The 13264-nt window shown below is 39.5% G+C and overlaps 2 protein-coding genes across 2 annotated transcripts; one reads left to right on the top strand and one right to left on the bottom strand.

Annotated features, from left to right (window-relative positions):
* Positions 1-1954: 1954 nt before the first annotated feature.
* Positions 1955-3340, top strand: LOC131326836 (protein CANDIDATE G-PROTEIN COUPLED RECEPTOR 7-like). The gene has a single exon (XM_058359722.1). The coding sequence runs from the start codon at positions 1955-1957 to the stop codon at positions 3338-3340; it is 1386 nt and encodes a 461-aa protein (XP_058215705.1).
* Positions 3341-6345: 3005 nt separating this feature from the next.
* LOC131325392 (F-box/kelch-repeat protein At4g19865-like) lies at positions 6346-10302 on the bottom strand. The gene is made up of 2 exons (XM_058357641.1): positions 9076-10302; positions 6346-6792 (listed from the first exon to the last, which is right to left on the bottom strand). The coding sequence occupies exons 1-2, from the start codon at positions 10257-10259 to the stop codon at positions 6756-6758; spliced, it is 1221 nt and encodes a 406-aa protein (XP_058213624.1). The 5' UTR covers positions 10260-10302; the 3' UTR covers positions 6346-6755.
* Between the last annotated feature and the right edge of the window lie 2962 nt (positions 10303-13264).

Raw genomic sequence — 13264 nt, 5'->3', positions numbered from 1 at the left:
GAGAGGTAAAAACCAGCATCCACGCTTCCACTGATAATTAAGTTATACTAGTAGGTCTTGGCTAGAAGATATGGTGGTGCCTGAAGTAGAATTAAGCAGGCCTTCCATTGATGAATCCCTAAGGGATTTTGGTCATTCCTGCTTTGATAGGGTGTGATTTGATAGGTTTTTAGAGAACAACACCAATCTGGACAGTGTGGTGCATGCACACCCCAGGCACCGTTGAGACCCGTAAGATATGATAGAATTTAAAGAAGAGCGGTTTGGGGATCCACGATATCAAAGTACGAAAGCGATTCTCAACAAGTATTTTGATTCATTTGAATTTCTTCAATTATTAATGTTATTAGTCACCTTCATTAACGATATTTAAGTTTTGTCACTACATTTGTCAAGTTAATTCAATTCATTTGGAATGATCCTAAAGTTAATTATGTTGTGGGTGCATGCGGCCAGTATTGTTTTATGAAATCTATCATTAATTAATTGCTTTCAGATTTACGCGGATAGAATTTAACTAACAATTAATCAAATTTACTTTGTTTTTGAAATCTGGAAAGGACATGTAAAACTCTCAAGCAATTGTGTCGGTGTCCGAAGACACTGACTTCTTCGAAAGCGTTAACCTACAAGGCTACACCAATGTAAAACTTTTTGACACCATCAACACTAAAATCGCTCACTCGTGATAGAACTTGATGAATCATGGAAAGTTAGAACGATTCGTGGGGAGGAAGAATTTTACAATGTCAGTCTCACAAACTGTCCTGATGGTAGTATATTGTTGTTATTTAAGAGACCTTATAAAAGGCTAACTTAGAGTATCTCCAGCCTTGACCCATTTTAAGATCCAAATCCAAAATTTGGGTAGAATCATCAAAAACTCATTTCCAATCATGACCCAAACTCTCCCCCATTTTTGGGTTTTACCCATTTTCTTTCCCAAATTTGAGACAAACCAGACTCATACCCATTTTTCTGCCTCTCTCTCTCTCTCTCTCTCTCTCTCTCTCTCTCTCTCTCTCTCATTGTAGATACAGATTCATACCCACACCTCATTGTATGTTCATGTCTCCAAACCTAGTCCTCCCCGAGCTCTTTCAATTCGCTCCACGACGATCTCAAGCTCAACGGCGCTGACATCATCTCCCTCTGCTGCGACTCATTGAAAAATGGCCCCAATGACTTCCACCTCATCTCTTCCAACCTGCACGTGAGACGTTCGGAGCATCGCCGAAGCTGCGTTGGAGCTGCTGAGCCGAGGATTCTCTCTTGTCTTATTTACATGAATGCCACTGGGTATTTAAAAAATGATAAATTTTGGTCAAAATAGGGTTTTACCATTGGCGATGCTTCTACCCAAATTGAGTTTTTCCTCAAAATTTGACCCAACTTTGAGGAAGGGAAATGGTAAAGACCGGAGATGCTCTTACAGCTTTTTTTTTTTTAATTTCGAACACCTTTTCCCGTCTAATGTTCCACGAGTCTCAATCTTTACAAAAAGGGTCAATGGTTTGCCAAAAAGGTGAAAATGATGAGAAAAATAGTGTATTTTTAGTGGGGTAACCTTGTTTTGCGCTTCTAAATCCTTACTTTGACAGCTTCTTTTTAACGATTGAAAAAAACAAAAAGATGTAAAAGTCAGCATTTAGAAGCGCAAAACAAGGCTAATCCTGACTTTTACAGCTTGATACTATTTATTTTGATCCCCCCTTTGCCTATATAACCGTTGGTATTGCTCCATGTCTTGCATCTCTCATGCCCTTTCATTCCTTGCTAATCTTCACCCCGATTGCCACCTCCTTGTTTTTTCTCCCTTCGCAACACCGCAATCCTATTTTACAAATTATTTATGATCGGCGAAGAAAACTTTCATTAATCATAAAAAATCAAAAGCATTCATATAGATTCTTTTTTGATCGACAATCCCATTCTACAGATATCACCTAAAAAAATGCATCAAATTACCTTTCCCAACACCCATCTCTGTTTCCTCGCCCTCTTCTTCTTCCTCGTTGTCCAACTTCCGCCAACAATTGGGGACATCAAAACGATAAAAATCTCCTCAGACTCTCGTCGCACCATCCATTTTGAAGATTTCTGTTTCGATCTTACCGGTCATGTCAATCTCAAGGTCTCCAATGTCTCAATAACCACCACCTCTACCACCCCAATAAACTCCTCGCGTATAGGTTTTTTCTTTGGGGACCTATCCGCGATCAAAATTTATGGTCTTGTCCTACGTCCCCAGGAAAGAAAACCATGCATTCTTGAGTCCCCCAATCTAATCCCAAGAGCCTTCCAACCCATAGCCACATTTGCAGAACTCTCACCTCCTCCCCAATCTTCCATCAGCAAAACCCTGCCCATCCCGGCTTTTGTATTGAACAACAAAACCCTCCCCATCCCTTCACCAGACCATCTCGGTATCTTTTTTTTGAACTGTGAGCCGAATACCTCTCTCTCGATGAACGTTCACATAGAAACCTATAACCTAGACCGAAATGGCAAGGACTATCTTGAAGCCGGTAGAACTCAATTGCCAATGATCTACTTCATTTTTTCGGTCCTGTACTTGCCGTTTCTGGCCTCCTGGTTATATCTATGCAACAAGAACAGGTTGTACGTTCGCAAGATACACATTCTAATGGCCATATTGGTCGTAATGAAATTGTTGAATCTATTTTCCGAGGCAGAGGACAAACACTACATCAAGGTCACTGGAACCCCTCATGGATGGGACTTATGGTTTTATTTATTCCATTGCCTTCGAGCTCTGCTGTTGGTAACCGTTATCATGTTGATTGGGACTGGTTGGACAATCTTAAAACCATGTTTACATGCCAACGACAAGAAAATCTTGGCAGTGGGCGTAACAATTCAGGTTATCGCAAACATAGCCCATGTTTATACCGATGAAACCGGCCCGTCCAATAGCAACTACGTGTATTTGACTCTGGCGTTATTGCTGGTCGATTTCGTGGGCTTTACGATAGTTTTGGTTCCAATTACTTTGTCGATAAAGACACTCAAGGAAGCTGCGAAGACAGATGGAACTGCTGCGCGGGATCTGGGAAAGATGAGACTTTTGGGATATTTCAATGTATGTGTGTTTATGTTCTGGCAAGTGAAGTGGATGGCGTGGATTTTTGTCGGTGAGATCACGGATGATGATTGTGGTTTAGAGTGGTTAACTGTTATCATTGAAGAGACTTTGACCATTGGATATTACATTGGAATGTTTTCTCTGTTTCGGCCTAGGGAGCAAAATGAGTATTTTGTTGTTGAGGATGAAGAGACGGCTCTTGCTACCATTCGCAGGGAGTTTGCAGACTACTGAAATTTGGAAAACCTTATCAGGTGTGGGGAGAATTCATATGAGTCTGTAAATTGAATGTGAGGACGGAGGGGAATTTTCTTGATGAAGAAGTGGGAATCGGTTCGGTCCTCGGGACAGAAAGAAACGCCGAAACCTGAAAATTGTGGAGATGCGTTATTTTGTGGTCAAGATTTAAGTGAAGCTTTTTATTCACATACTCAATCCAACTCTAAAAAAAAATGTATGTTTGGCAAGATTTAAGTGAAGCTTTTTATTCTCATACTCAATCCAATTCTAAAAGAAATGTATGTTTGGCAATTGTTGTGCTATTTAATTTCTTTGGTGGAATGAGATAGCATACATGTTCTATAGTCCTGTTCCTCTCGATCTCTTGAACCCTGTAGCACTTGATTTTTGCTGTCCATATGCTAGGAATCTTAACTCTGACCAACAACTCGGCTTTTGGGTTTTTTCTTGAATATTTTTCAAAAAAATTTGGTAAAAGTTAAATTTCTTTACTTTTCTGATACCCCTCAGGGCGAACTAATAATATATAAAAATTTGACGCAGAACTACAAATGTAGAAATTTTTTGAATAATGACAAAACAAAGAAGTTAATATGCTTCCGGTTACTGAATTAGTCAAGACACATGAGAATGCTCAAGTAGCAGTTGAAGAGCAAAATATGGAAGTTGACCATATAAACTGTGCTTTTCAGTGCTAACAATACGAAATTTCTTTTGTTTATAGAAATAGATGAAGAAATAAATGTGCCTCCCATGAATGCTCATGAGGCAAATGAAGAGAAAAGTGTTAAAATTGACCCACCATATGGTATGCATTTATAAAAATAGTGACACGCAATAGAGTTTTTTTTGTTACTACTCCAAAACAAAAAACAAAAAACAAAATCAATGTTTGAAATACATTCATCTTTTATCCGAATGTCGGGCAATCAAATCTCTTACAATTATTTTTTTTAGTGGCTAATTTAATTTTTTAATCTTTCCTGGCTTTGCAGATGTAATACTATGATCCTGTGACCGTAAAAGCTTGAAGGACCTATCTCTTGGTGATTATGTTCTCCATTTCTATGTTAAAATGGTGTTGTTGACACTATTGTTTCATTATTTTTTTGTGGATTTGAGATGTTATTTGACCCCGTTTTATATTTTTTCAGTTGAATTTGGGCATTCGATATTTTATTTCTGCCATTGTTGCTCTTTCTTACAACTTGAGAGAAAACAAAGAAATACACTCCTATGAAATAATTGGTGGGAAAATAACTTTAGTAATTAAACCCCCTCCCCCTGTCAATTTCATGCCTTTAGACCTTGGGTCAGGTTAAAGTATGGGTCGTGTGCATGTTTCGTGTATTACGTTTTTTTGCTCCGCATGTTCCGTGTATTATGTTGGTTCAGTGCAATGGTTTTTTTGGCCTTTAGCAGGTGATTTGGTTTCTATGGTGGCCTCAAATTTGGTGGGTAGTCTTCAGGTATTGTTTCCTAGGCTGTTGATCATGAAAGCAAAATGAAGCCCTTTTTATTCTTACCTTTACATTAATGTTGATTTGTTCTAAATTCAATAGGCTACGTTGTTTGGGAATGTCTTTAAGTGGTAGTAACTTCATGAATGCTCTTTGATTTTGAATAACAACTTCTAAAACTAATTTCTTGCTGTTGACCATATCTTTTTGTGATTTATCCAGAAAAAAAATTGGGTTTGCTTGATTCTTTGAATATTATCTTTGATTGAGAGCAAGCAATTTTAGTGTTGATGGTGCAAGAAAATTCTACATTATTTTGGGTCAATGTTTCTGAAATAGTGCCTTTAGGTACAGGTTCAGTGTTCAGTTTTGAAACTTTAAATCAAAAAACATGATACATCAGTGTACAGTTTTAATCGTAGAACCTATGCTAACATTGGAATGACGCCTTTTGTGAATATAACATGTTTTTGTGCGTCCTTTTTATATATCTTCTCATGGCACACATTCTAATAGTTGTGTATCATTTTTTTTTCATTGAGTTTGTGCATGCGAACAAGTTGGAGATCGGTAAGTTGTTTTTCTTCTTTATTTCCTTATTCAAGTTAACTAGATCAATGAATATACTTGGATTATTGTTTTCACATAGTTGGAATCGTTGGGCAATGGGTTGATATTTGCACGTGAATCCAATAGCATATTTGCCTAAGCTGATTGTTTGAGCTGTGCCTTTAGGCACGGGCAATGCACTAGCCCAAAAACTCTAATATATAAACAAAAAAACCAGCTTTCCTTACCAAATCTCTCTCCGACGTGCCTTTAGAGTATGTACATCAGTGTAGCTGTATGTGATAAATCGAGTAAAATACCTAACCAAACCTACTTGGCCGATTCCTAGTCTTAAATTAATTAGTTGCCCCAAGCATAGGGCGGAGACCGACGTAGCGCAATAGCCGGTAAGACCAGAGTTGAATCCACAAGGACGGTGATATGTGCTAACTTAAAAACTCGGGTTGTTACTTATTTAAACTAGCTCTTAGGTAGCCACCCCTTGTCGATTGATTGAGATTAACTAAAATCTAGAAGTTGATTGTACTTTTCAAATAATTAAAATAAAGGTATGTTTATAAGGTTCATAACACTCGCAACCGGCCCAGACTCATCTGCTCCAATCGGTGTTCTTTAAAACGTTTGATTTTAGACTGAAAAGATACCCCGAAAGATACGAACTCTTATGGTCGCCGTTTACCCATGCGCAGCGGAGAATGAGTTTTGGACCCCTATTCTCCTGTTCACATGGGCTCCGACAATGTCCAGATTCGTCTATAGGAAATATTATACCAATCTAAAATTATTTTTCTTACATTCTTTATTTCGAAATAAGAGCAGAACGCGTCCAAACTGGCCACGGTGTGTTAATCATCCAGCGACCCTACTTATATGACTATTCACTAATCATTGTGCAAGAAACAGAAGAAACCCTAGATTGAAACATGATTTCTATTACTTGAGATGAAAAATAAACGAGAGATCAATACTAAACAAACACAAACGAATAACTTTAATGAAGAGCAGAAATTAAAATAAATTACCGGAATGCGAGTAATTGAACAAAATTTAAAAGGAAAAACGACTCTGAAAGTCCAAAGCTGGTAGAAAATATTCAGAACCAAAAGCTCGACAGCCCCCCGTTCTTCTCTGTTTCGTCTGTGGGCATGTGTGTGTATATATATAGAGAGAGAGAGAGAGAGAGTAAGCCAAAAGCCCCCTTTTTTTAATTCTAATTCCCAGCCGTGGGCCACGCTTCTACTGACTGACCTAATTCCCAATTGATCCAATTGCCATTATTATCCTATGTAGTCATGCCCATGGACTAATTAAGTTCATAGCAAAATTCTTGACTTGGTATTGACTTTCAAATGGACCGGCCTCAATCACCGTATAATATTTTAATTTCGCACTTCTTGCACCCAATCCTCCAAATACCTACAATACACAAATTAAGCATTAAACTCCGAATAATAATATAAATGGAACTTAACAAAGATAAATTAAATGGCGTTAATGTGAACATTTACGTGTCTATCAAAACCCACTAAAATCAATTGCAGCAGAATAGCAAAACTGGAAGGTAAAATACCTTTGGTGGAATTGGTGGAATTGCTTGGGAAAACTACCGAGGTACTGTTCATAGCTATATATTAGTTTTTTTTTTCCTCTCTCCCTCTCCCTCTCCCTCTCCATCATTCTCTCTTTTTTCCTCTCTAGTTTCCTCTCTAGTTTACTGTTCATAATATACTTTATATTATTTATAAGGATAGAGATAATAATAGAGATGATTGGTGTGGGATTGAAAAATTTTTGAGTAGGTAGAATAAAAAGAGTGCACTATTGGATAGCTAAAATCCATATTCTTGGTGTACATGCTCTTAGGTATGGATTAAATGATAACTTGGTATTCGGAATGTATAGATTAAATCATAAATGCCCATTTTGATAGACCAAACCCTATTTCAACAAAGTTTAATGCTTTAGCTGGTTTTTTGCTGAGCCTTCGTTGCCGCACCAAAATATGATCTCCTTGTCCTCTAAAGGACCACCATAACCAAAGGGGTCTATTACTAATTAGGAAGCGCCCACACTTTGGGGGCGTAGGGCGCAATAAACATTAAGACACATATACTGCAAGCAGTGTCCTCAAATGTGCAGTTGCGGCTTGCCTAGAGGTATGCATCAAAAGATGCATCCAAAATTTCCCCATGGCATTCAACTTGTGCATCATCCTCCACGGCATAAGCCTTGTATGTGAGGCGCTCGTGCAAGTTGCCCATTTTGCATTTTCTTACGTATTCCATGTAAGGAGTGCACTTTCTTTGGAAATGGAATCTCCCAAATAAACCGAACAAAAAAACATAGGAGCCTGGGGGCACAGAAGGGAGAAGTGTTAAGTAACAAATCCTGTAACACAATCATGAGGTATGCATTTTCTGTATACTTTAATTCTATATGCCCATAAAAAAACCATTCAAATACTCTATAAGACCAGAAACATGAACGTTCCTTTCTAGGAAAGGAAATGTAATCCCCTTTTTCCTTTTTGGGTAGATGAGAAATTCCATAGAAAGCAACTCTCACAATAACACAGAAGGAGAAACCTCCAGCCAATACAAGAAATAACATAATTGAACAGGCAAAGAGGCAAAGAGCAAAGAAACAAAAAGTTAGGAGCTGGAAGGACCAAAAATACAATGAGGCAATTCCTACAAAGCAAAATATTCAATCTAGACTTCACTGATCTTGATCAACAAAACTTTGGTGCGAACATGAAAAATAATCTGATCAATAGCCAAAGAATGGGGCCTGGAAATCCCCTTAAACACCCTGTTCGACGTAACCCCAAAACTAATAACTTAAAATCCAATTTAATAATAGCAGAATAAATCTAATCTCTTGGGAGTTCTTTCTGATGCATCTCTAAATTCAACTAACATCTGTTGAGGTGAGGAACAGGACGACTACCATATCCAAAGGTGAATACTGGAAAGGACTCATTCTAGATCCTCGAGATAATAGCTCTAACTAAATGCACAAGCAAATTTCATTTGTAATCTCTGCAAATTATTCACTTGGATATCCACAATATGTTTACGATTATATATTAAAGTTGTACTATTGGAAAACCAAGTCCAGAAGCCAACTTTCTTGTACTTCTGACTCCAAACTCCCACAACATCTACTTAAGATTTATGAATCCAATGCATGAGTTGATCACAAAGCCAAAAAAAACTCTAATAATCCTTCAAAAACTGTTTTATACACTAGGGGCACTTTACCAGGCTAGGACACAGTAGCGGTTTGATTTTACCATGAAACTGTTCGTAATGGTCCTAGGGAGAGTTGTGGGCTGAGTCTTAAAAACTCACATTTAGAATCAATTTAAAATCCACCTCAGGTGGCAAGCCAAGCAATGGTCTTCACAGCGTAATTTAAGTAGGTGATTTGGTTTTGGGTGTGCCACTCTAATATGCGTTCCAGCTATTAGGAGGGAAGGACCAAAGTTCTGCACTAAGGACTTCATTTTGTCGAAGTAACCAAGCAGGATACCACAAGTGCGACGTGAGGAACATGGTGGCTGTCCACATATTAAAAGCGCAAGACAGAAATGACCAAAATCCAGATTCAACAACAGGTACTAATAGTTTCAAACCAAACGCAAAAGGAGATGCCGTTTGAAGCGAGATAGGGATAGAGGATAGGGAGTGAACTTACAGGACGAAGCCATGGATAAGATCTAGGTCAAGTGGCAGATCAACGATGTAAGATTCGCGACATACAAGGGAAGCCTGAAAGCCACCTTGGTGCGAAACCCTAAACTTGGCGCAGCGAACTTTGGTGCGACCTCCGGGGAGACCCTCTTCGAGGATTAGAAAACAGAAGTGCTCTCCGCCCAGATGAAGGAGAGTTGGTTCGGGGGTATCTCTATCAGATCGGTACTTTTTAACATCATAACCCTCAATGTCACCGGAATCACACTCCTTGGTCATCAAATTAAAGGTGTAGAAAGTAAAGTAACTTGTCCAGTACAGGGTGCTGTTGCCATCACTGGTTAAATTGGAACTGAGTGGGAGGGAAGACGGAAGGCGGAAGGCCTCCCAAGTTTTGCAATTCACACGGTACATATAATTGCACCGACTCAACAAGATCGCCTTTCCTTCCAATGGACCGCCACAGGCGACGACGACGGGGGAAAGCCATAAATCGCTGGTGACAATGCCAGTACTCTCAGGGGGTGGAGGTAGAGGCTCCCATTTGTTTATGACGGGGTCGAAAACCTCAGCCCACGGGCCTCCCGGTGTAGCTTCTGCTTTCTTCTTCATCTTCCCAAAGGTGTTGTTTCCCCCGAAAACATAGATCTTGCCTTCAACAGCTACGGCTTTGGGCTTAAATCTGGGGCTGAGCATTTCGGAGGCCTCAATCCAGCCCCACTCGGAACGATTAATGTTGAAACATAATACCTTTGGAGAAAACAACCATCGTTTTTTGTTCCCAGGGTCTACAAAGGCACCGCCAAGGACGTAGACAACCGTGCCGATGACGACGGATGTGCTGAAATTCGGAGTAAATCTCGACTTCGCCGGAGTGATCACTCGCATCCCTGGCTTCTCCTTCTCCTTCCCCTTGTCTTCTACTTGTCCTCCGAAGAGCTCGACGCAGCAACTTTGGCAAAAGTTTGTCTTCCTTTTCCCCTTCTCGTCCAAGTTGAAGCAGCACACCAGCGGCCCATCCCCAGCACCCCAAGCGAGAAGGCACGGACATATCTCCTTCTCCATCTTCAGCGACGGCCTCGACCTCGAACTTTTCTTCCTCAATCGGACTGAGCTTCCCATCTGATCTCCTCCGTCGCCGCCGCCTGCTTCCTTCGTCCTATTCGTCTTCGTCTTCCGCTTCGGCATCGCTCCTTCTAGGGTTCCGAAATCCAGGGTAATCGATCGTCGGGTGTACACGTATGTATATATACTACTCCTATAAACTAGTAATAAGATAAGACTAGGGCGGTAGAGGGAGAAATATTTGGGTGACCATAAAAGTTACGTGCACAGCAATTTGTACATAGTAGCTTTGCATAGATTTCATTTTCTCCCTGCTCGGATCGCACAAAAATGATCGGAGCCGTTCATTTTGTTTTAAATATGTCGTTTAAGGTCTCTGTAAAAAATGAGCTTCGTTCGATTTCGTTAGAGACGTTAACAAAACACCCAAAATCACTTCAAAATTTATTTAGAACAAAATGAGCGGCTCCAATCATCTTTGTGCGACCCGAGCCGGAAGAAAATGGGATCTGTGCACAACAGCTCTTGGGTGACAGACCCGACGCGATGTCCGAATAACACATTTGAATTATCCAAAAGTGTATTGGACTGTTCAGATTGAAACACTTTCTCTCTTTTTTCTTTCCTTTTTTTCTCTTCACATTCCATCCGTCCAAAACTGAAATGGACAACCCAAATGCACCGCCGAGCAGAAACCACGTTGTATCCGCTCGACATTGAAAATGAGAAGAGAGGGTAGGAAATGGCCATGGGTTGGGTTTGGGGAGGGTATCGAAAATCTTGCACCCGTACCTGTTTTATCCAGACCAGGACCCGATTCGGGAATAGGAAACAAGCTTCCAGACGAGATTCGGGTATGAAAAATTGGAACGGGACTCGACTCCACTGCTTCTCAGGTCAGGTACCCGCTAGTTGGGGATAATTATTTGACGCAGCGAAATTCACGAAAAGATTAGTTACATAATAATTCAAATGATTGATAAACTCGAGTTCACAAAAGAAAGATTAGACAACCGTGCCGATGACGACGGATGTGCCGAAATTCGGAGTAACTCTCGACTTCGCCGGAGTGATCACTCGCATCCCTGGCTTCTCCTTCTCCTTCCCCTTGTCTTCTTCTTGTCCTCCGAAGAGCTCGACGCAGCACCTTTGGCAAAAGTTTCTCTTCCTTTTCCCCTTCTCGTCCAAGTTGAAGCAGCACACCAGCGACCCATCCCCAACACCCCAAGCGAGAAGGCACGGACATGTCTCCTTCTCCATCTTCAGCGACGGCCTCGACCTAGATCTTTTTTTCCCCAATCGGACTAAGCTATTCCCCAGTACCCCAAGCGAGAAGGCGCGGACATTTCTCCATCTCCTATTCGTCTTCGTCTTCCGCTTCGGCATCGCCATCGCTCCTTCTAGGTAGGGCTTCGAAATCCAGGTTAATCGATCGCCGCGTATACCCGTACGTATATAGACGAGGGCGGTGGGATTTGTATTATGTTAGGGTACCTGTTGTTGGATGGAAATCGACAATTTAATGAAATTAAGGTTGTCAAAAAAAAAAAGATTTGGCCTTTTATTAATGGGATTTGGATATCAATGAACCTTTTACCTATTGAAAAACTTTTTTGTATCAGGGATATCAATGTCTTTGATATCCCCTCCGTTCGGTTTTTTATTTTTCGCCTATTTTTTTATCACACTTGGATAATCGATTTCGTTCATTTTGTAGAGTTTGGCAAGAACCTTAAACATACCAAAAATTGTGTTCATCGGATTTTTGTAAAAGCATGATCGGCACACATGAAATTTGAAGAAAACCAAAATTGGATCCAAAACCACACTGAAACGGAACCTAGTTTTGTTTTTTCTTCAATTTTCACGTGTGCAGATCATGTATCTATTAAAGTCTGATGAACACGAATTTTGGTACGATTATGGTTGTCGTCAAACTCTATAAAATGAACGGAGTCGATCATTCAAGTGTAGTCAAAAAATGGTCAAAAATTAAAAATGGACCGAAGGGGATACCAAGGGCGTTGGTATCCCCGGTATACTAAAAAGTTTATTACCTTTTATTCTCCTCCCATAATTGTAGCATTTTCCTTAGTACAACTTGGTTCCCATTTTAAAATTTGGCGTTAAATGATTTCGTTTGTAGGTTTACGTAAATGGTTTCGGTTAAAAATCAATCCGAACTGTATACATGCATAACTCATAATTTTAGATACACCAAACATACTAGGTTTTTAACAACGTGTTTTGCACACTCACTCTGTGCACAGATTTTGTTATGGGACCCACTACGGGTCCCACACAAATGATCTGAACCTTTCATTAAATGTAAAATGGCTTATGTGAGGCTCAGTTGTGGCATTATTAGACATTAATATGCATCTGGATACATTAAAAGTCTTTCGATTACGTAATTGTCGATACTCGATAATCTCTAATTTTGGTGACAGTGTTGAATATTGTATAAATTGATATCCTAACAGTCCTGATCGATCATTCTAAAAATACACTCACTAATGACATTTAGATTGTACATTCAATTTATATTTGATATTAAATCTAGTCTTCTTTTGTAGTTGAATGTAAGGTAGCCATACGACCGTGACACAATAATGACGATTAATTCCATTGAATTTTTTATGTTTGTTGATTAAGTCACCTACGTAAATTTTTGCCTCGATCTGGTTTAGGAAGCTCCATCATCGGTACACAAATTTAATAATAGAATGATATTTTTCATCCAATTACTCCCTCCGTCTCATTTTGTTCCGTCTAATTTGACATTCACATAATTTAAGAAAAAATTATAATTACATTGACTTGTTAATTTTATCATTTTGCCCCTTTGTCAAAATATTAGTGGAGTACTAAATTTTGTTTTAAAAAAATTTGAACCGAAATTATGTATTGGAGCCAATTCCGATTTGACATCCTTGTCATGTCATTGAGAAGAGAATGGCTTGGAATCCCTGCTCGAGAGGTGCTATTGGTACCAATAACATTTGAACTGACCATGAATCAATGGACACACCATACAGACTCCAGGTTTCACACGGATAATTCAAGCCGTTGAATAATTTAAAAAAAAAATGAGTGAACCCAATTAAAAATTAGATCAATCCGATATG

Source organism: Rhododendron vialii, chromosome 5a (genome assembly GCF_030253575.1).
Source record: "Rhododendron vialii isolate Sample 1 chromosome 5a, ASM3025357v1".
In the NCBI taxonomy this organism is placed as follows: Eukaryota; Viridiplantae; Streptophyta; class Magnoliopsida; order Ericales; family Ericaceae; genus Rhododendron; species Rhododendron vialii.
Note: the sequence above shows the minus strand (reverse complement) of the source record. Positions and strands in the feature narration are given on the sequence as shown.